Source organism: Puma concolor, chromosome A1, assembly GCF_028749965.1.
Source record: "Puma concolor isolate L17-30 chromosome A1, mPumCon1.1.hap2, whole genome shotgun sequence".
In the NCBI taxonomy this organism is placed as follows: domain Eukaryota; kingdom Metazoa; phylum Chordata; class Mammalia; order Carnivora; family Felidae; genus Puma; species Puma concolor.
Window position 1 is genome coordinate 213,542,585 of NC_141667.1, and position 25,082 is coordinate 213,567,666.

Here is a 25,082-nt window from a genome sequence, read left to right on the forward strand (position 1 = left end):
CACGGTAAGTACTTTCAAAGAATTTTACTCATTTAACTTTTACCAGAATGCAAATAAACACTTAATTCCTTTTTATGGATGAGCAAACTGATGTTCAAAGGAATTCTATAACTCCCCATTGTCCAGCAACTAGCATATTTTGGAGTTGAGAATGGAAATAGCACAGGGTTTGGAGTGATAAATCCTGGCTCTAGCGCTCAGCATAAACTCTAGTCAAGTGACCAAGAGCATGTTATTATACCCTTTGACGCTCAGCTTTGTCATCCATAAAGTGGGAATAATATCACCAGCATTACTATGGCCGTTTGAAAGCAACTGGTCCACAGTAGGCACCGGTTAGATGTCATGTCTTCCCTCTCTGCCTGACCCTATCGATGGCTCTTCACTGTCCTCAGCTGTTGGAACTTATAAAGTTTATAAGAACATGTACATGTTCATTCTGAGAGACAAGTCCTCAGTTTCCAGTATATCTTCGGGGGGTGGGGGGATGCAGCCCATATGACAGTGTAGAAACTCTTAACGGACACTCAAGGCCCTTCCTGGCCGGATTCATGTCCGAATCTCCTATTCTCATCAACCACTGCATAGCCACCCCCTAGCCTGCCTTCCCCAACCCTGTGCTCCAGTCCATGTCACAATGGTGGCTCTCCAGACACACCATGCTGCTTCACCAATACTGCCCCACTTGCTTGGAACGCCTTTCCACTTCGCACAGCAGAAATACAAGCATCATTTAAAGCTCAGCACAAAGAACATCGTCACTAAAATGGGCCTCTTTCTAACCTCTCCCTCCATCAGAACCATTTTTGTACCCCTCCGCTCTATCCTATGCAAGCTTCTACCATTATGCATGTGTGCATTGACTTCTGTTCATTACCACCTCATGCTGGATCCAGGCTCATGAGAGGACTTATTACCTCTTAAACATAATAGGACAAATGTTTTTTGATTGCATGAAGTAATTTAAAAACATAACCAAACCTATGACCCCACATTTAATTAACAGGACTAACAGTGATACTATGTCACATGTGCTAGAAAACAAGAGTCTGGATCTAGACCATCTGAAAAGCCAAGAGTGTAATCTTCAGAGAGCTAAATATTTTTATTTTCCACTTACCCAAAAATAATAATCTGGATATAAATGAAATTTATACAGACTGATTATATCCGTTTCCGTAACAACAAAATTCTACTACAAACACCTCTATGAAACCATTAACATTTTGAAACATTCAAATTTAGTACATTGAATCTAGCTAGAAATAAGTGGGACTTAAATGGTGTTGAAATCCTTTTATCATAGAAATTGTCTTAAGGTGGTGATGTTCTGTGAAGGGATCTTGCCTATATTCTATGACATTCCTATGAGACAGATTCTATAAATATAGAAATGACAATTATGAATTAAAACTATGTATTTATACTGATATTTACATTGGGAAAAACAATGTAATACATCCTTCTCAATAATAACAAGCACTCCTTGTATACTAAAACCCTCTTGACCCCGTATCTCAAATTCTTACATAAAGTAAAATGTTCAATACCTCTGCAAAAATTCTCACACAAAGAATATATCAAACTTTTATTGTGAAGTAACTTCTATACTTAAAAAAAAATCCATTTCTGAATATGAAATCATTTACTAAACTCTAAATCATTTACTAAAAATGGCACATAACGGGGCACATGTAAGTGTCTGACTCTTGATTTCGGCTCAGGTCATGATGTCGTGGTTTGTGAACTTGAGCCTCCCCATCGGGCTCTGCACTGATAGTGCAGAGCCTGCTTGAGATTCTCTATCTCTCTGCCCCTTCCCTGCTTTCTCCTGTGCTCTCTCCCTCTCTCAAAAATAAATATTTTTTAAAAAATCTATTAAAAAATGGGAAATAACTAAAAAAAAATAGCAAATAAGTATACAGGGGCAAATAATAGTTCTTTTATAATTAGAAAGTATCTAAAGAGAAAATGTCTTGCATACACCAATATCTACCTACTCTAAAAGCAATAAATATAAATTAATATATTTATTTGAAGTCATTTTATTTGTAAAATATTAATTAAAATTTAAAATAAATTTAAAGAATCGTCTTTTAGTAAATTAACTATAACAATATGAATGAATGAATAAATTTAACTTTTCTTACCAATTAAATCCTCAATTGTCCCCTTCTAATTATATTAGCATGATGCCATCTTCAGATAGAGGTCCAAAACAAGACAACTATACCGCACAATGAAAATAGCATCTAGAAACTCCCATAAACAGTAAAGAAACAGTGCTAAAAGGATAGCAAGACAGATTTCTGAGAAAACAGACTTGCACAGTGGAAATCAGAAAGAGGTATTTCCGGTCCTGCCAGCCTTGGAGCATCAGGTCAATCAGACCCTCTGGTGTCAACATGTATCATTTAGTGCCTAGTGTGTCCTGGGCTTGTATTAGCTGTATCTAGAAGAAACATAAGACACAGATTCTGCTCTTCAGCAATCTGTAGCCAACTTGGGGCAATAAAATTAGCATACATATGTATGTCACACATGACAGCACAGGTGTCAGAGAGACTCTAAGTCATGGAATACAGAGGCAGAGCTCTCGGTTAGAGCAAGGGCTCTATGAGCCCTTTTTTGTCCTTTTGTGACGTCACGTGAAGCCCTTCTCCAAAGCCTCTAAAGGGCCCCACACTCTCTTATTGTTTTTCTTTTTGTATCAACTGGCATCACAGCATTTAAAGTATTGCCCCTATCTATCCATTCATTCAACAAATAGTTATTGAGCACCCACCAAGTGCCAGGCATTGTTCTAAGAGCTTGAAATAGCATCAGTGACAAAAAGCCCTGCCCTAGTGAAAGTTGCAATCTAGTAGAGGGAGGCAGTGAATGAACTAAAACATTGCAAGTCAGTAAATCATGTAGGATGTCAGAAGACTAAGGCAATGAATAGAGCAGGGTCAGGGAGCATGGGGGCAGAGGACAATGCAATGTCAAATAGTAGGTAAGAGCAGACTTCATCAATAACGTAACATTTGAGCAAAGGCTTGAAGGAGTATAGAAGTGAGCAGGCAGATATCTGGAGAAAAACCATTCTGGAAGAGCAAAGTGACTGGCAAAGCACTAGGAGAATGCCTACCCAGCAGGTTTAAGTTTTAGTAAAGAGAATACTATCAGCTGGAGTGGAATAAAAAAGGATAGCAGGTGATAAGCCCCAAGAGGCAGTAAGAGCCCAGATCAGACAAGACCCTATTCTCCATTGTAAAACTTTTTTCATAGTGAGGAGAGGGTTTAGAACAGAGAGGTCTGACCTAATCCATCCCACGTTTTAAAGTGATCACTGACTGCTGTGGGGCAGCCAGAATGAAATTGGGGCTTTTTAAGAGGCTCTTACAATTATCTAGGCATCAGATATGGATAGCTTGGATCATCTAGGTATCTTTTAAATATCATATTCAATTCTGGCAGTATCTCCTGGAGTTTGAGCTTCTGGAGGGCAAGAACTACACTTTATTCAGCTCTGTCTTCCCAGCACTGTCTAGAAGCCATTAGACTTTCAGTACATAGTTGTTGAAGGACAGAAAAGGAAGATAGGAAAGGAGGGAAAAAGAGAAGACAGAATTTTTTTTTTTAATTTTTTTTAACGTTTATTTATTTTTGAGACAGAGAGAGACAGAGCATGAACGGGGGAGGGACAGAGAGAGAGGGAGACACAGAATCGGAAGCAGGCTCCAGGCTCTGAGCCATCAGCCCGGAGCCTGACGCGGGGCTCGAACTCACAGACCGTGAGATCGTGACCTGAGCTGAAGTCGGACGCTTAACTGACTGAGCCACCCAGGCACCCAGAGAAGACAGAATTTAAAGGAGAGGGAAAAAAGAAAAAATAGTTATTACATGGGCAAAAAAAAACCAAACTAAAAATCTGAGAGGTTGTCTAATATGATCTGCAAACCGAAGAACCTTGTGAAACTGCAACCTCATGACCGTAACTGCAGCAATTCACCACAGACATGAGCCACCTGAACACTGTCCTCACTCTGATACAATCATGTCTTATACAACAAACAGCACCATCCATAGCTCAATAGCCAAGATAAGGGAGCCAGAGTTTTCTTTTCTTACTTGGAGGAGTTTGTCGTAACGCTCTGCAGACATTAGGAAGCGTCCATCTTCAAGCTGCATCTCCCTATTTTCCAGCAAGTTGTTCAAAACAGGCAGAACATTCCTCTCCGCCTTTTCCAAGCCTTCCAAAACGAGAGTTCTGCCTTCTGTGGCTGCACGAACCGCACACTATTTCCAAGAAACAAAAGCAACATGAGCATATTGAAGATTCCAGAGCATGGCCTAATTTTACTTGTAATGCAAATTACACTTGTGGTCGTTATTATAGGGACCAGGAAATCAGGAAAGCTGGGTTCCAGACCTTGATTTTGCTTTATCTGCCCATGTGATCTTAGGCAAGTGATTCTCTCTTTAGGCCTGTTTCACTAGTTATAAAATGGAGAGATGAGAAGAAATGATCTCTGAGTTTTCTTTCAGCTGCAACATTTTAGACATATGCCTGGTGAAATAGACAACTAGGAGCTGTCTTTGAATCAGTCACATAATTAAACAAGAAAATGAATTCCTTAACTAGAACAAAGAAATGAAGATTACAATCTGGGGTATCTATCCCATAAGCTTCTGGTGAGGATCAAATAAGCTAGGTGAGCACTCGCGGGGATTGTGAGCTTTCAAACAGAGTCACCAACAAAATGAATTCAGCTTTAGTGTAATGTTCAAAGCTGACAACATTACAAACTTACCAAACCAGAAAGAGTCAGGTTTTACGTCAGACTGGTTATAACCATAGTCCTGTAAGTCTTCCATGTAAAGTTAAAAAAATTAGTAATAGAGAAAAATAGGAAATAAAGTGGGTCCCAAATGGTAAGAGACAGGAAAACTATAATACAAAAATGTACTAAGGATGTGAAAAAAATATCTTTCTTTAATTGATAAATCCTGAACAAAATAGAAAAAAACTTCTTTTGGGTCAAAACCCTTGAAAATCTGATTGAAGAAAAAGAGGAAGAAAACCTCAATGACATTTCTCCTGCTCATTCAACAACAGGCAGAGGATTAATGTGCTAAATGTATGTTCTCACTCTCTCCTTCAAAGTCTCCTTCCTTGGCATCCATGCCACTGCATTCTCTTACAAAACTGTTTCTCTTTTTCTGCCTGTCCATTCCATGTAGGTAATCCAAGAATCACATCTTTAACCCACAACACTTCTTACTCTATGAGGTCTGGCCTGAGTAATCTCACTCAGTAACAAAGTTCCAATCACCTTTATGCAGATGATTCTTTAATCCTGAGCTCCTCCAAGCTCGACCACAGTCCCCCCATCACATGGATGTCTCCAACCACAAGCTCACCTCAGCCTCCCCTGTGCAACACTGAGCACATCATCTTTTCCCCCAAATCTGCTCTTCCTCTCATACTTTCTATTTAAGGTGGGAAGACCATTCACCCATGCCAGGATCTTTGATTTCTATGTTACCTCCTATATTCAATTTATCACCATGTCCTTGATGATTTATCTTCTTTAATATTTCTTGAACTCATCCCTTCTACCACCTCTCTACTTCAGGCTCCCCCTTACCTCTCAGATCTCCTCCCTACTAAGTCCAAGCTCCCCAAGAAATTTCCTAAGAAATTTCTCAAACAGCAAAGCATTGACTTTCCAAGTGTGGAAAAGAAAACAGACATTGTTTAATCAAGCATTGTTGCAACAAAATGTTGAATTTTACACTGTATTGTAGAATTTAGTTTATTTCAGATATTTATGTATTGTTTAACAATATAAACTTTTAGGGGCACCTGGCTGGCTCTGTCGGTTAAGCACCGACTTCGGCTCAGGTCATGATCTCACGGTTTGTGAGTTCAAGCCCCGCATTGGGCCCTGTGCTGACAGCTTGGAGCCTGGAGCCTGCTTCGGATTCTGTGTCTCCCTCTCTCTCTGCCCCTCCCCTGCTTGTGCTCTGTCTCTCTCTGTCTCTCAAAAATAAATAAACATTAAAAAAATTTTTTAATATAAACTTTTATGAAAACTACATTAGACTCAATATGATCATCCCATTAAATAACATAAATTCATGCATAATCCTTCAGAATTATAATTATCACATATATTTTAATTCTTTTCTGCCAAACTAGCCATCTTGTGATAATACCTTTATTTAAAAAAAAAATGCATGCATATAAGTGATATAGTATTTCCTAAAAAACAAAAATATAAGAAACTCATTTTTGCCAGCTGTATAAAAGACAAAACCATAGAAATGTTTTTGGAATTAAAAATAAAAATTCTTATAAAAATTCATGTTTCAGCTAAGGTCTCAATAAAGCTTTCTTTCACGAGAATCTATTTACTCCAAGAAAGCATAACTTGTAATAAAAGAGAAACAATTACAATTAAGCTATCACAACCTGTGGCAATATTCTTTTAAAAAGTTTTATCAACCTTTGTTACAAGACAGGCTAAATTCTGTATCTGACTTTTAAAAACTTCATAAAGATGAAAATACATGTTCTCTGACATAAAACTAGAAATACAGATATCAAAATTTAATGGTTTCCCAATTGTGGGCCAGGGAAGACAAAGTCTAGACAACATAAGACAACAACAAATACTGCTTTTATTCACCTCAGGTATATTTTGGTTTCTTATGTACAGAATCTTTTCAGAGAGATGTGGAATAAGCTACAGTGAAAGACCAGAAACAGAAGCCAAATACATAAGGAATTCCTTTCATCTGCTCTAATGGATATAGCTGCTGTGACCATAAAGTTGAGAAAGTAGTGATAGATGAAAAAAGAAAATACTATCTAAAGACCTCTTGGAAACCTGACAAATGCTGTACCTCTTCTCCAAGTAAAATGCATGAGCAAAATATGTATGTATATGGATACAAAATATGTATATCACGGAAACCACAAGTTAAGAACCTCTACTATTAAAAACTGATAGAAAATCCCCATAACAGTAACTACTGGAAACAAGAATCATCAATGGATGGTAAAATTAGTGGGTAAAAGTATGACGAGAAATGGAATATTTGTAGAGACTCAAAGAGACAAAGGGAAAAATAATGCAACAGTGGAGGAAGCTGGTAGTTACCACCTTAACCAAGTGATCAAAATTAACATTACCACTAAAGAGATGTATCAATTTCACGTACTAAAGTTTTAACATAATGCCCTGAGAGGGATACAACATCACTTCTACAGTATCCTTACTAAAAATGCACGATCTCAATCAACTCATGAGGAAACATAAGACAAGCCCAAGTTGAGCAACATTCTACAAAATGACTGGCCATGAAAAGAAGGGAGAGGCGGGCTGCTGCCAGCTGGGGACAGTGTAGATGATGGTAGCTTTTTTTTTTTTTTTTTTTTTAATGAAGCAAGAAATTGAACATGTTCAAATGGTGATGAGGAAGAGCTGGTAGAGAAAGACAGAAAAGAGAGTGCATAATTACTGAAATAAAACTGAAGAAGTTGGTACTTGATGTTGGAGATAGTTTGATCCAACTACTGAAAGGGAAAGTGGTAGGGTCTCTACAGAGTAATAACTGGCATGTATGTATCAAGTTCTTCCATTTATGCTATTTAATTTAATCTTCATGACAGTCTTCTTAAGTACACAATATCAGGGTGCCTGGGTGGCTCAGTCGGATAAGCGCTGGACTTCAGCTCAGGTCAAGATCTGAGGGTTTGTGAGTTTGAGCCCCCCACTGGATTCTGTGTTGACAGTTCAGAGGCTGGACCCTGCCTCTGATTCTGCGTTTGGGTTCTGTGTCTCCCTCTCTGTCTACCCCTCCCCTGCTCACGCTCTGTCTCTCTCTCAAAAATAAACATTAAAAAAAATTAAAGTACACAATATCTTACCCAGTTGTTCAACTGAAGACAGGTTATACAGCTTGAAAATGGTAATGCTAAAATTTTAACCTATCCTTAAGTGATGGAGAAATGGAGTCGATGAAGAAGAGGTCAATGAATAATGCAAACACAGATGATTTTAACTTCGGAGTTTAGTTTTACTAGGCCTTAGAATTTGTTGTGTGCCTATTTAGAAAAACAAAATCTGCACAATACATTTATACACACACAAGCAATTCCATTCAACTCAAAGTTTATGTGACTCTGCAGCGTGCCTTAAAGACTTCTAGAAGTAACTACAATCACATTTCCCCAAATTCATATTATTTTTCAAATCAATTGTGATATTGTGATATAATAAGAAATATATATTTGGTCTTCATCCCCAGTTCCTGATGCAGGCTCCTAAAACCCTTGGAATTTACTGAGTGACAGGGGTGAGAGGAGTCCTTTTTATTCAAAATAAACCTCTTTCAAACACACCTGAGTTTATGCAAATAAGACATATCTTGAATGGCCCCTAAATAGCTTTAGGGTTGGGGCTGGTTGCCCGAAAAACCTACCGTATAGTTTGAGCTGGAACTTTAGGCCCCAGCCCCAGAGAGGCAAGATTTAATTAATCACTAATGGCCACTGATTTATTTAATGACTCATGTCTACGTATTGGAACCCCCTTAAAAGCACTACACAATAAGATTTGGAGAGCTTCCAGGTTGGTGAACACATCCACATGTCAGGGGGTGGCACACTGCAAATGCCACAGGGACAGAAGCTCTTACGCTTAGGACCCTTCCTGTCTCCACCTAATGCACTTCTTCATCTGGCTATTCAGTTCTATCCTTTACTATGTCCTTTATAACAAACCAGTAAATAGAAGTGTTTCCCTCAGTCCTATGAGACATTCTAGCAAATTATTAAACTGGAGGAGGGGGTTGTGAGAATCACTTACATACAGCCCGACAGTCAGAAGTATGGATGACTCAAACTTGTGACTGGCATCTTGAAATGGGGCCAGTCTTGGACTGACCCCTAACTTGTGGGGTCTGTGTTAACTCCAGGTAGTTAGTGTCCGAATGGAATTAAATTATGGGATACCCAGCTGGTGTCTGCAGGGAATTGGAGAACTGCTTGGTGCAGAAAACCCATACGTTTGGAGTCAGAAGTGCCATGACTACTACTACAAATCCTAGTGGCAGTACACTGTCATATCAAAGAAATCTCTGGAACCGAGTAGCAGTGAACTAGTCTTTTGCCTAAATTTACGTAGAGAAAGAGGTAGTTCAACATAACCCATTATTGTACTATGATCCCTATGTGATGCAATCAGTAACTGACACTTCTTGATAAATCGTTTTGAAAATGTAACAAACTCTAGTTTAAGCTTCTTTTTTTTTGTTTGTTTCACTAACAAAATTGTTTTTTATTTTACTTACAAAAAATTGCCTAAGTTCTTTCTTTCCCCAACTAAATATTAATGTAAGAAAAACGAATCAGGCAAGGATCCAGTTTCTGACAGTGCCTTCTAAATGTCTCTAACTTCCCCTTAATAATTCATTAGAAACACTGCCAGGAAGGTCTGTAAAAGAATAAAGGGGAGACTTTAATTTAAAAAATAGATGAAAAAAATGAATACATAGGCAAATGAACAGAATAGAATAAAATGGTATGATGTAGTATATGTAGAAATATAATGTATGAACAAGAAACACTGGGAAAGGAGAATAAGGGGTGAGAGATTCTTTCATGTGAATCCTGTGTACCACGTGCATTTTTTTTTTGCCCTGATCACATGGACTACCTTTTCCATATTTAAAACCTAGTTAACGAAAATTCTTAAAGATTTTAATATATGAGAAAAATGGCATTTCAAAATAGTGGAAATTAGGAATTTGGAAAAGGAATCCAAATGAATTAAAAAATTTAATGGTAGGGGCGCCTGGGTGGCGCAATCGGTTAAGCGTCCGACTTCAGCCAGGTCACGATCTCGCGGTCCGGGAGTTCGAGCCCCGCGTCAGGCTCTGGGCTGATGGCTCGGAGCCTGGAGCCTGTTTCCGATTCTGTGTCTCCCTCTGTCTCTGCTCCTCCCCCGTTCATGCTCTGTCTCTGTCTGTCCCATAAATAAAAACGTTGAAAAAAAAAATTAAAAAAAAAAAAAATTTAATGGTAAATGTAAAACTACATAATTACTACATGAAAACATGTGACTTTTTAAGTAATCTTAAAGCACAGAAATTCTTTCTGCTAATTCAAAAGCAGATGCCAATAAGGAAAAGACAATATTATTACATTAAAATTTTTACATGTAGTAAACAAAAAAATTAAAACACAGACTGAAAACTTAGAAGAAATGTTTGCAACATATATAACAAAGGCCAAATAAATGTTTAATATAAAAAGATTTTTTTCAGATTAAGAAATGAATAGTACTGCTATAAAATACCAATGAACACCATAATAAAATATTTTCAATTTCATTGGTTAACAAGGAGCTACAGGGTAAAACAAGATGTTTCTAGAACTTCAACCTGGCAAAGATTTAAGAATGATAATACCCAGTGTTGGTAAGGTTAAGAGGAAACTGGCATTCTCATTTGTGGTTGGTCTATGTACAAAATGACAACCTTATGGAGAATAATTTGGCACAATATTTTAAAAAATGTAAATGGCTATGTTCATTAATCCAACAATTCTATTTCAAGGACTTTATCTTAAGAGAATAGTCAGGAAAATATACAGTGATACATGAAAACAATTTTATAATTGCAAAAAAACCCCAAATGCCACGCTAGAGGATTGGCAAAATATACCTTAATAAATCAATAGGATGAACTACTACACAGCTATCAAAAATAATGAGTTAGCCCTATCTTTACTAACCTGCAGAAAGGTCCACAATGTGTCATATACTGAAAAGGCTATAATCCCCTGTCTAGGACTAAGGAATAAAAGAAAGAGAATAAGAGAACTATGCAATTTCTTACCTAATTACTAAACCCCAAGTAAATATGCTTCTTCTTTTAAGAACCTTATTTTAAAAGTCCTTAATTCATAAGTCCATGGGATGATTTGGGGAAGACAATCACAATGTTCTAGAGATGGAACATCTGTTCCTTCCATTAGCTCTATTACAAATCTCTGATAAAATGTGAGGAGAGGCCACTACAAATTCGCATTGCTCAACTTCAGCTAAATCCTCACTACTATTTAGAAAGAATTTCCTTCACATCCTATAAAAGTTATTGCCAAGCCAAGCTGCCAGTCTTTTTCAACTCTTTCACATGATTTTGTCCAGTACTTTCCCATGATGATTAAAGTCATCTGAATTGAGATTCCATGACTTTTCTTCCCTCCATCACACAGCCCCTCTGTGTCCTCATCTTTCTACTCTACTCTGATTTCTGTTCTTGACAATCACTCCTCCCCCCCACCCCCAACCCTGGCTCTAAGACTACCTCTACCTACCTTGAGCTTAGTGGCAGCCCCTCCCACCTCCTCCAAAATCTTCCACCAACTATATGACCTCTTAATTGCATTTTCAAATTCTTTCTCTTCTACAAACATATCTGTACTTGAATAAAACCTACAGTCTCCTGATACCTCTTAAGATCCTCTCTTCATCTTCAAGCCCCTTGAAAAACAGTCCACATACACACTGCCTCTAATAAGCCTCCATTACCCTTATTTTACTCAAACTGTTCACTTGCAAGCAATAAAAATCAAACAGCCAAAAATCAGGTATTTTCTTGATCTTCATGTTCTTTTTCCAACCCTCTTCCCTTGATCTTATCTTATGCTTCATCTTCTGCCTTAAACATTTATTAAGTAGGTTTTCCCCTCTGCCTTTCCCCAGCCCTTCCTCTGACTCCTGCTCTCTTAAAAAAAAAAAAAAAAAAAAAAAAAAAAAAAAAAAAAGGAAGAAGAAAGAAAAGAAAAGAAAAGAAAAAAATCAAGCATTTCCCAAGGCTCTACCCTTAACTTTTTCCCCTCCTCTTTTCTCACTTGTTACTTCATTGGCAAAGACCTAGCCTACTCCCACAAATCCTCATTCACTCATCTAGTACCCATTATGGCAGGTGCTATGATATGTGCTACATCAACTAAACAGCAACAACAACAGGTAACAGTTGTTTCATTTTCCTTATTTCCTTATTCTTGAGAAATATACTGTGAGATCCTAACCTTCCTCCTGAGCTCTACACTCCCATTTCCAAATATTGTTTTTAACATCTCCATACAGGTGTTCAACTCAACATGCTGAATCAAATCATGACTTCTTTCCTAAATCAGGCCTTTTTCCTGATGTCTTTTTCAATTAAAATTTCATTGATTCTTCTGCCATACAGAATTCATTACTTCTCATGTCTCAAACAATGTAAGTGTAACCTCTAAATATCTCATGCATCCATCACCCTTCCCATCCACAATCCACCATCCCAACAGGAGCCTTCATTCACTTCCTGTTCGCTTTACTAAAAGAGTCAATTGGAACAGGCACCATATCTCAGTATCTCTAATTCTCAGTTGTCCTAAAGATGATGGTATTTTACCTGCTGGAAGTGACAGACTGAATCATGCAATCTGTAAATTCTATTTCAACACTAAGAACTATGATTGCACAACTTACCTCAACGTTATTAAGAATATTATTTTTAAAAATCCTCCTAAGCTTTTTTCTTGTTAACTCAATGTTAAATTATTTACTTATTTTACACACAATTTAAGCGGCAATGAGAATGGCTACTATAGGACTATAGGAGATAGGACTATAAGAAGAGGAATATAAATGTGTAAGAGTGGTTTTTTTTTTACAAAAAAAAAAAGAAAGAAAAAACTTATCATGCAAAGGATCACCCAAGATTTTTAACTTTCTTCTCAACTTGCCCTGATAGACCCAGTATATATATGCAAATTAAAAATTTTTAATGTAGGCAAGAACACTGGCTAAAAGGAGAAAACCTTATGAAGATGCTTTTTAGTAACAAAATCTGAATCACTGAATTTATAGAAATTATGCTAGTTACTAATTCAGTATCATCTTTCTTCCTGTAGTCTTCCTTAAAATAGTCTATAGAATGATGAAAATACTTTAATAAGTACTGTCAAACTTTATTAATACAATCTCATCACATCGGTGAAGAATGTTAAAAACAGCTACATAGTAAATCCATTAAGTAATAGTACATATTGTACCCTGCTGTCAGTCTCAAACTTAATTGGAGATGCATGAGAAAAAAAAAGATTTTACAAATTTTGTGCCCAAGAAAGATCCAAACATCTTACCCTCCTTACACTGGTGCCCTCTTTGCCCTCTGTTTGCTCAGCACATATGTGAGGAACCACAATGCTGAAGTTTTCTTAGTTCTCCCATATGCCTGTTTCATCTCCCTAGCAAGATTCTCGGGTCCTCAGGGGGTGAGAACCCTGCCTTTTATGTCAGGCTGGAGCAAAAGTGGCTCACAGAGGGCTTTTAGTGTTTATGGAATAAAAATGTAATGGCTCAGTTAAAAGATGCTGTTATGTAAGTTTAGGAAGAATTTTTATATGAAGGATAATAGTTATCCATGCCCACACTTGTTATAAGAAGAGAACAGAACAAGTTTAACTATCAGCAGGAGAGATTTAGGCTACATATTTCAAAATTTTTCTATACAGATTTTTAAATAAAATAATTGTGGTATACTTTTTCTCTTGAAATCTAAAAAAAAAAAAAAAAGGGAGCAATGCATACATATTTTATGTAGAATGAATACTTGTGATAGTTACTCAAAGTAGAAAATACATCAACCATAAGAATCCTTTCCTGCCCTTCAAGCTATAGAACCTCCAGAGACCTAATTTCCTCAAAGAGAAACCAGAAAAATGCAGCAAGAATCCTTCTGGACAAACCATCTTATATCACAGCTTTAAACAACCCAACACATAGGCATGAAGGGTTTCAAGATAAAAGATGCTGTATGACCTAAAAATCAAAAAATGTCTAAGCCCCTGTTCTAGATTTGCTTCTGATTTGATACAAGACCTCAGGCAAACAATTAGTCTGGAGGTCTGTGTCCTCATTTACTAAATGAGAATATCCTCAAGGGGTACGGCACAATGTCACTATTTATGAAAGAAAGCAGTACTGGAAAAAGAAATTTAAAGCGATCGAATCTATAAATAGAAATTATTATTAATATAGACATAATTCAATGAAAATAGACTCCAAAGGGTTCCAAATGACTCAGAATGGCTACAGTGTAACAGCACTGATGAAGCCAACGAAAAACGAAAACAGTTACATTTTAAGTTCTTTATTTTAAAGTATCAGAATAGGATCAAATTGGTTTTTCACTGCTCTACCACTTACAGGCTGTGGGTAATTTAGGTTAGTCCTTTACCTCTCTGAGCCTCCACTTCTTTCTAAAGTTACACTATTTATGGTGCTTATTTCACAGATTATGGGGAAGACTGACCATAACCTCTGGCTCACAGTAAAGCTTTACAAAATGATTAGCTGTTATTACTAGCAATACTATAATCCTTGTAGTCATTGTGGCCATTAGCAGTATCATCATCACTGTCCTTTCAGGGAAACAGTATATGGTACAAAAGAACCTAAACTTTGGAATTGGACAGATCCTGGTTCAAATCCCACCTCTGCTATTTATCAGTTGCGTGACCATGGCCCGCCAAGACTCGGTTGCTTTACTTAGAAGACGGGGAAGTCACCTCCCTCCTAAGGATGTTTTGAGGATTAGACGCAGCCACATGAAGCACAGAGGTCTCAGTAAAAGTTGTTTTTATGCCTTGATTTTTATATTTTATTTTAAATTCCATTATAGTTAACCTACAGCATTATATTATGTGCCTTGATCTTTTTAATGAATTATACAAATCTGCCAAGCAGTTAACATCGTATAATACATAAAAATTGGCCTGAGCAAGATGGCAACACGGTAAGAAGCAGAGGCCTGAGTTCTAACACAGAGGCCAGAACATAGGGAGACCTTTTCCAACAATCCAAGTGACAATTAGAACATATTATAACCATATGGTTACAAAGGGCCTAGTGCAAGTAACAGAGTTCGGCCACTCTCAATAGCCTTGTTTCTGTAGGTGATGCCTTCCAAATTCCAGATAGCTTATTTGAAATAAATATTTATTTGGAATACTAAATAAATATTTTATTCGGAATACTTCATTTATCAATGAACTTCTGAAATACAACTTTGTAATTTTAACAGTGATTATGTGGGGAAAGTGGCTTCAGCATCCACAAATAGGATTAAGTTGACAAGTAAATGTTTTTCCCCATTTGCTAAAATAAGTAAAATGCATTTTCACAAAATAGAAATCTTATTTTCTGATCAATAGCACTGTTACTCAATTTATTAGGAATTGCTTTCAATGACCTACAATGTTTAGGCAGTGCATTATAAAAAGGTTAACCCTGGGGCGCCTGGGTGGCGCAGTCGGTTAAGCGTCCGACTTCAGCCAGGTCACGATCTCGCGGTCCGTGAGTTCGAGCCCCGCGTCAGGCTCTGGGCTGATGGCTCAGAGCCTGGAGCCTGTTTCCGATTCTGTGTCTCCCTCTCTCTCTGCCCCTCCCCCGTTCATGCTCTGTCTCTCTCTGTCCCAAAAAAAAAAATAAATAAACGTTGAAAAAAAAAATAAAAAGGTTAACCCTAATTTTTTCTATTAAATAAGGGAGACTCTAGAATAAGCCAAAACAGAAGAGACTACATTAAAATATTATATGATTGTTGGGGCGCCTGGGTGGCTCAATCAGCTAAATATCCGACTTCAGCTCAGGTCATGATCTTGTGGTTCCGTGAATTTGAGCCCCACATCAGGCTCTCTGCTGTCAGCATGGAGCCTGATCCAGATCCTCTGTCTCCTTCTCTCGGCCCCTCCCTTGCTCACATGAGCACGCACTCCTTGCCCTCTCTCTCTCAAAAAAAAAAAAAAAAAAAAAAATTAAAAAAAAAATTTTAATATTATATAATTATTTAAAATGCATTCTTATGCTTAACGTTAAACACATACATCACACATTACGGAACTGCAGTGTCGTATCAAACAAATTAACAAGATTCTAATGTGAAAAGGGTTCCTGGCTTAGAAAAAGCTACAGAAAATCATTTGAACTTCCCATCCTGCCTTTCTACTCCCCAGATTATCTTGAGTGTCTCCTCCCAGCCAGACATTAAAGTTTAAATGTAATTTATTTGTAGCTTAATTTTTATTGGCTCACACTTCGGTAATGCAAGCAATTTTCTATTGACTTAAAGTCTTCCACTCCAGCTCTTTGGAGTCACATGGCAATACACAGAATTAATAAAGAGAATGTCAACAACTAAGGTAAGAAAAAATATACAGTAATAGAATTTTAAAGAGTTAGAATATCAATGATTTAGGGGTTTGTTTCAGGCTATTTCATCTTCTGAGGCAAAGGAAAGTTAATAGGGTAACAAAATATTTTTTAGTCTCCTTATTTCTGCATGGGTGTCAAAATACCAGTCATATAAATTTTGTTATTTGTTCTCTAACCAATTCTTTTTAAGAAGCTTAATCTATAATCTGTTTAGCAAGGCAACTATATAAAAAATATTTAAATTATCTTTACATCAACAATTGGATACGTTTTGGCAAATATCTACATAGACAAGCATAGTGTAAATTTCAACATTTTCTCGACAGACTGTAAGTTATTTCATCAGTCCCTTTCTCCTTTCCCAAATCCACTCAATTTACTGATGTTTTACAGAAGCAATAGCCAAAAAAACATATAAAAGACTCAGCCTACTTAGTAATTTTTAACGCAAATTAAAACCTATCAATTTGTCAAAGTACATATAAAGAAAGACCCAACACTGACAAGAAACCATGAACATACTTCCTGGAAAGCAACTGGGCAATATATATTATTCTTGAATTATTCTTGAAAATGCCTAGACCTTTTGATTAGTAATTACACTTCTAACATTCAAGCCTAAAAAATAATCAGTGATTACAAGATATAAGTACAATGATATTTACCAAAGTGTTATTTAGAAGAGTGAAAACTTAGAAAGAACCTAAATTACCAACAATGGGAATGTGGATAAAATGAGAATGTTCAATAAATAATAGCACACCTATTTGATGAAATACTGTATGGACACCAAAAATTATACTTTTGAGGAATATCTAATGTCATAAGAAGATGATCCTTATAAAATATCAGGTTTTTTAAAAAGCAGACTATAAAATTTTATATACATGGTATACATTTTTTGTAAAAATTATTGTACTTGATTAAATAGATATGCATATATGCATTACAGAAAATAATACAGAAAATATTTACACTGGGGCGCCTGGGTGTCTCAGTTGGTTAAGCAGCTGACTTCGGCTCAGGTCATGATCTCGCGGTTCATGAGTTCAAGCCCTGCTTCGGGCTCTGTGCTGACGGCTCAGAGCCTGGAACCTTCTTCAAATTCTGTGTCTCCCTCTCTCTCTGCCCCTCCTTTGCTCACAGTTCTCTCTCTCTCAAAAATTGAATAAACATTAAAAAAATTTAAAAAAAGAAAAAATGTTTACACTGTCAGTCTTGAAGGGGAAGATAAAAAGTAATTTTATTTTTTATTATTACTATTTTATTTTAGAGAGAGAGAGAGCACGCAAGCTGCGGAGAGGGGGAAGAGAGAGGGAAAAGGGGAGAGAGAGAGGGAAAAGAGAGAGAGGGAAAGAGGGGGACAGGGGGAGAGAGGGAAAGAGGAGGAGAGGGGGAGGGAGAGAGGGGGAAAGAGGAGGAGAGGGAGAGGGAGAGGGAAAGGGAGAGGGAGAGGGGGAGAGGGGGAGAGGGGGAGAGAGAGAGAGAGAGAGAGAGAGAGACAGAGAGAGAGAGAGAGAGAGAGAGAGAGAGAGAGAGGGAGAGAGAATTTTAAGCAGGCTCCACACTCAGCACAGAGCCCGACAGGAGGCTCGATCCTATGACCCTAGGATCATGACCTGAGCCCAAATCAAGTCAGACACTCAACTGACTGAGCCACCCAGGAGCTCCTAAAAAGTAATTTTTATATTCCTCCTAATGCCCTTTAGCATTTACCTTATCACTCCATCCTTCTTTACTATGTTTTTGTTTCCCCCACTGAATCATAATCTCCATGATGACAGGAATTTGTTTCTTTTGCTCACTGTCCCTAGATAGTGCCTGACACATAGGAGTCATTTTGATAAATATTTATTAATACTATACATATATATAAACACACACATATAGCTACAAAAAGCATTTTTAATATTTATTTAATATTTATTTATTTATTTTGAGAGAGAGAGAGAGAGCAGGGGAGGAGCAGAAAGAGAGAAGAAGGAAGAGAATTCCAAGCAGGCTCCACACTGTCAGAGCAGAGTCCCACGTGGGGCTCGAAGACACAAACCGTGAGATCACGACCTGAGCTGAAATTAAGAGCTGGAGGCTTAACCGACTGAGGTGCCCACGTGCCCCACATTTTTTATATCATTGGAAAAAAATAATACAAATTCCCTACTATAGAATTATTAACCTAATTCCAACCTTCAAGAGTAGCAGTTCAGTTTAACCTCTTACTTTATCATCAATCATCTTTAATCCTACAGGAAAATAAGTGATTAGGTTGATAGTCATGACCCTCAATTGGAATCGGAGGTTTTGGCAAGGTTTCTGGCTGAAATGTCAATTAGTAATTACTTGAACATCAGTCATATGTGCATACATCGACCACACTGAAAAATCCAAACCTCTCCCAGCACCCACCTGATGGCCACAGGTATTTTTCCCAACTATGTTGGCCCACCTAAGTTAGAGCCATCACCTACTGATGAATGAAGATACTGCCTTTCCCTTGATCCCAGACATCAATTTAAGAATATTTATTATTCTTACTGTTCTATGACTATGGTTAACAATATTAAATAAATAAAAGAAATTTCTAAATAAAGACCTTTCAGTCTAACAAATATATGACTAGCTGGTAATCAATTGGCAACTTCATCTAGAATTCAGATGGGAATTATTCATTCTGAGGACTCCAAACAGGCGTCAAAAAGACAAATATTTTTCCACTGGTGAGCATCCTGGTCTTATCCAGAACCTATTTACTTAAAAAAATTTACTTAAAAATTTAATTTTTAATTTACTTGAAAATTTAACAACATTGATTATCCAAAGGAGAAATCTGTCATTAAATATAAGAAATCTGTCATCAATTATATTCCAGACAGTTTTTAGATGTCAGAGTTAAGCATGAAAGTTACATTCTAGTGGGGAATATGACAATAAACATGGAAACAAAGAAATAATTAGGTAAATTCAAATAGTGATCCATACTCAGAAGATCACATTGTGTAATATGTTAGGGCTATATATATGGCAGTGGGGTGGGCATCATCAGTGATTAGTTAAATGTTCTGAGAATTTACAATCTGAATGATGAGGAAGCAGGAATATACAAATCTGGGAGATCATACTAGGCAGAGGGAACATTAAGTATAAAGGTTCTGAAGCTGGAAAGCATTCAATCTATTTTTAAGAGAACAAGACCATGTAAGCAGGAGCCTAGAAAGCAAGGGAAAGAGGGAAAGGAGCTGAGGTAGACAAGATTAAGTCCTGTAGAATACTGTAGGCATATTAAAGGGATTGGATTTTATTCTGGGTGTGATGAGACTGCACAGGTGTAAGCAAGGAACTGTTAAGATCTGATTATGAACAAAGAATAAAGATTATTAAGAGACAAAAGAAAAAATATGAAAACCAGATACAATCTCAAGTCTGAAGTAACAGGAAAAGGACCGATGTTCCTATACCATGATCACAGGCTCTGAAGGTGTCAATGCATTACATCCTGAACAACTGATTTTCGTCATAACAAGAAGGATTTGCCAAGAAAACAAAGAAAAAATACTACCATACATTTATAATAGCACTTTAAATATTTTATAAACTGTAAAATAGATGTCACCTAAAAATATGCTTTTTAGAACAGCAGGGAGAGTATATTACATAGTGTTATCTAAATAATTTACTTTATGCTTCAAGAAATACAAAGTCTTAAAGTGCCTTTAAAATAATAAGCATATAAAAGTCCACTTTCTCTTCCTCACTATTTGCATTGCAATAATCAATCCAGATATAAAATTCATTCAAAAAGTATGTTTTAAAATCTATACTCTACCAAACAAAGCCAATTCTTTCGGTGTCATTAAATCTATCCCAATCTCCTCTGCACTATTTAGGCTGTAGTCTTGTTTTCTAAGCTCTCTCCCCAGTTCCTTACTCTCAGCCTCACGGGGTTCAGAAAAGAAGCAGGCATTGTCAAGGTACATCTTTTCTCATGAGTGATTAGAAACTACGTATAAAGTGAACCTTGGCATTATGTGAACAAAACAGCGTTCTTTAAAATGTACTTGTGCACTTCATCTACAAAGGATTGCTTTTTAATTGGAAACATGAACTTCTCAGATTTTCTCACTACAGGATGCTAAATGTGATCACCATCATTTCATGTGGTGACAGCCAAATCTCTCCATTTTAAGCACATTTTTTCTTTTCTAATTAATATGTAATCTATGAGACAATATGAATATTCTGGTGTCCAAAAATTCTTTCACTCTGTGTTTTGTTTTGTTTTGTTTTATAGTTACACGTGGTCCTTGAATAACGCGTCTGAACCGGATGGGTTTATTTATATGCAGATTTTTGTCAACATAGTACAGTACTATAAATGTGTTTTCTTTATGATGTTCTTAATAACATTTTATTTTTTTTCTTACATTATTGTAATAATACAGTATATAATACTTATACAAAATACATTAATTGACTTAGTTATTGGTAAGTCTTCTGATCAACAATAAGTTATTAGTAAATAGTTAAGTTTGGGGGAGCTAAAAGTTATATACAGATTTTTGACTACGCAGAGGTCACCACCCCTAACTGCTTCATTGCTCAAAGGTCAAACGTATACTCTTTTAATTATAAAGTAATAATGTGCTCATGAGGAAGCTTCAAATTTAAAGAACTACGAAAATTCCTTCCTCACCCCACCCGAGATGCTGTCACATTTCCACAGAAGTCAGCTCTTTTAATTGATTCTTGTGCATCCTCCTGGAAATTTCCAACACATACACATTTATATATTTCTTTTTCTTTTTACCATAAATACAATCATATTATCTATGTTGTCTTGCAACTTTATTTTTTATGCTTTATCCTGGACTTCTTTCCTATTACTACATATAGTAATCTATATAGATTCACATAGATTCATCTCATTCTTTTTAATGGCTATAAAGAATTCTACTTGCCATTATTTATTTAACTTAGTTTAACTAGTTTCCTAAATATACATTATTACAGTTTTCACTTACAGTTTTATGATACTGAACAATGCTATCGTAAATACCATTGCATATAACTATGTATACTTTATGTGAATAACATTTGGAAGAAGATAAAATTGCCAGAAACGTAACTTCTGGGTCCAGATATATTTAATTTCTTTTCTTTTAATAGATATTGCCAAATTTTCTTTCAAAATTGCACCAACAGCAATGCTGTTCCTCCTTCCTTCTTCCTCATCAATAATGGACATTAGCAAATTCTTTAATCTTTGCCAATATGAGAATTGAAAGAAAAAAAGCAGCTCATTAATATTTCAATTTTTATTTTTGTTTTTTTGTTTTGTTTTTTTTTTAATTTTTTTTTCCAACGTTTATTTTATTTTTGGGACAGAGAGAGACAGAGCATGAACGGGGGAGGGGCAGAGAGAGAGGGAGACACAGAATCAGAAACAGGCTCCAGGCTCTGAGCCATCAGCCCAGAGCCTGACGCGGGGCTCGAACTCACAGACCGCGAGATCGTGACCTGGCTGAAGTCGGACGCTTAACCGACTGCGCCACCCAGGCGCCCCTCAATTTTTATTTTTGTAAACAAGAAGCATCTTGCCATGAATACATTGGACATTTGAAATCTTTCCTCTATGAGTTGCTTATATAAGGTCTCTATCCTTTTTTCTATCAGGTATTCCTAATGGATAACAATATTTAATATTTTAAGCTATGTATTTGAAGAAATGTATAATAAGCTTCATTATAATATTCATAAAATATTATTATAGTTGGTAATCTGTACCTAAGAAACCCTCCCTCAAACAAAGCTATAGTTCCTGAAAGTATATATTTAGTTTCATTATGTTTAGTATACCTTTAACTCCTTGACTTTTAGAATGAGAATACTGTTATAAATGTGCTAGAGAACTTCCTATATTAAAATCTCAATTCTTTCTTAAAAATTCAAATTTCTATGTGCAAGTAGTAGGAAACAATTAAAAATTAAGAAATCAGCATCTTGTTCTTTAGGTAACATTTTAGAACCACTAATTTCATCTGCAGTTTTTTATTTAGTGCTAAACCCAGAAGGCATTTCTAAGAACAAGGAAACCAAAAATCTAAATTAAATCTGCCTAGAGAAAGCACTGTACATCTATCTTTCACTATTATGTGAGCTAATCTCTTTCTACTTTAAAAATCAATTTTGCCTAGCCCTGGAGTAAACACTCATGTGCTGGAGTGTGATAAGAACTTGCCTGATCAATGTAAAAAGCCGTGCCTGCGCGGATCTCTCGTCGCTGTTTGAGATCAGTTTCAGTGGTGTCCCTTGATAGGGCAATGTATTCAACTTCCCGTTTGGTCAGCTCCTGTAGAGCAGAGAGTGAAATTGTTCCATAATTAAAACAAATTCCCAACATATTCTTGGGAGCCAGTTATCTGACAACGCCACTGCCCCAGAGATGAGCATTTTAAATGAAATCATGAGTCCTAGATTTGAGAAAAATGCAAAACATTGAGCATTAATCAAAACATGTATGTTCCTCTCCTCAGAGCTCTACTTTACTGCACCAATAGTTGACTACTTGATAATTATGTACTTCCTTAGCAATTATTATTATAATCAGATATTATAAATCTTAATGTCTTCTATAGAATTCTTTTCAAATATCACGAGTAATAACTTGCCAACTTGGTGTTTTTTTGTTTGTTTTTTTTTTTTTTTTACAAATGATAGCCATTTTAGTAAGTAATGTTCACCTTATTTTAAAAGGGTGATCTACATTAATTAAGTCCATTAACCAATGTTTACCAACTGTCTGTGATACATTAGATCACACTTTACCAAGTGTGAAAATAAGGTAAATACCAGTAGTCAGGTCAACAGAAGAGAGAAGAAAGACACACATAGATAGCTATGCAGGGGGGGAAAGATGAAGAAGGATGAAAGCAGGAGGAGAGGGAAAAAAAGACTTCTTTCATAGAAAACAAACATTTTTGATTTGAAGGAGAAATCATCCAGAATCCATTTCTTTTAGAATAATTTCTCCATCCCTAACGTCATTTTTCCCTGCATGTGACAACCATGTACAAACAGGTTTTAACATTAGCCTTGGTTTTACAACATTGAATTAAAAACAATGATGTTCTCCAGTTGAGTAAGGCATATAATATGTTCTTATTAAACAGAGAGAACAAATTAATTTACTGAAGTATAAGGGAAAAAATTGAATGAGCATGCCATTAATGGTAAAAGAGGGTATTTCACGCAACAGAATTTTTTTTCTCTGCCATATCATGTTGATAAAAATATATCATAATTGTCATTTTGGTTTTATAAAATATGCCTGTTCCCATGCGCTATAAATTTAAGTATGTATGGAAAGTAGAAAACATTTTAAATAGAGAAAACACACGTCATAGTGGTAAAGATGTGTTGATACCAAACAGTATTTTTCTAAATAAGAATGAATTGCCTCTGAAAGCACGATTTTGGACTAAAGACACAATATCTCTTTTTAGCAGATGCCTCCTTCTTGTTTCTTAACATATCATTGGTACCTTCATGTCTATTTCATTGACTGGCTGAATGTGATCACTGAAAAACCCTGTCAAAATTGGTTGACAAAGCGACGCCTCTTATTGTTAAACTGTACCTAGTAACACTCTGAACTGCCACACTGAAGACATAATCCTGGTTCCTCAGGCAAGACAAACGCCAATGTCTCCTCAGCTGCTGCTTCCCAGAAATGGTATGAGCAAGTTCAAACAGTACCAGGAGCGGCAGATCGAGGAGGCAGCAGGGGTCTGTTGAGTTTGTTGAGCTATCTATACCACTCCTTCTATATAAATTAAATATAAAGTAAACACAACTATCAAATTATGCCCCCAAATCTCTGCCTGTAAAGACTTCATCTACTCTGGATATTACTAAGCATGGGATCTTATATCTAACAGCAACAGTACCCAGGGCAGAGTTTGCAAGGCAGCTCAGCTCTTAGGCGGAGTTTAAAGTTTGTTGCTGTTTTCTTTTTTTAAAGATACAGGTTATATTGCATCTTTGAACCCACAAGACACCTATGATGTCCTAGCCCTTCTCATTCCACATTCCTAACAAGCTTCAGAATCTTGCCCAGAAACAAAATCAAAGTGAGATATTATGGTCTTTGAAATGAACCAGGCAGAATGGATTCTCGGTAGCTGACTTTGCATTCTTAGGCAAGCCGCTTTTGCCTTATTTATCAATAAAATGAGGATAATACTACGATGACCCCTTATACCTCACAAGCTCATTCCAGAAGCAAATAAAAGATATGGAAGGTACGGGCTAGAAAGAGTTAAGTTCTGATTTGTCCATTGTATTTTGATCATCCTCACCCTACATGATTTTGGAAGTACCAAAATAAATTCACCACTGAAATAAAAGAGGACATGAAGCATATTTCAAATAGCACAGAAATCAATTCTTCAATATCAAGTAACACAAGGAAGCTTAAAGTTCTTCCCCTTCATCCTAAAAAATATCTTCAGACAGAACAACTTCACCTGATGGCAATCTTCCTCCCATCAATACAGCAATGCCTATTAATGCAGGCAAACTGGGGAAAAAGGTCTTATACAACTTTTTTTTATTTGGATTGAGATTTTAATATTTCAACTCACTTCACAACTGTATTCAGAGAACTACAAACATGTAAGAGGATAACAGGTCAGAAAGAAGACTTGAAGTCTAGCTCTATCATTTACTAGCTGGAAAAAAGCTTGAGTGAGTTATTTCATAAACTTGTTTTCTCATCTATGTGAAGGAAAAAAGCGTGTAACATATAAGAGATATTTGACA

General features: G+C 36.4%; 1 protein-coding gene across 2 annotated transcripts in view; it reads right to left on the reverse strand.

Moving 5' to 3' along the window:
• Window positions 1–25,082, reverse strand: part of VWA8 (von Willebrand factor A domain containing 8) — a 364,304-nt gene that overhangs the window by 291,215 nt on the left and 48,007 nt on the right. For both annotated transcript variants that reach the window (XM_086711392.1, XM_086711387.1), the window contains 2 exons: window positions 22,501–22,611; window positions 4,114–4,281 (listed from right to left, as the gene is read on the reverse strand). In XM_086711392.1, coding sequence (XP_086567518.1) covers window positions 4,114–4,281; window positions 22,501–22,611 — 279 coding nt within the window. The remainder of the gene's footprint in view (window positions 1–4,113; window positions 4,282–22,500; window positions 22,612–25,082) is intronic.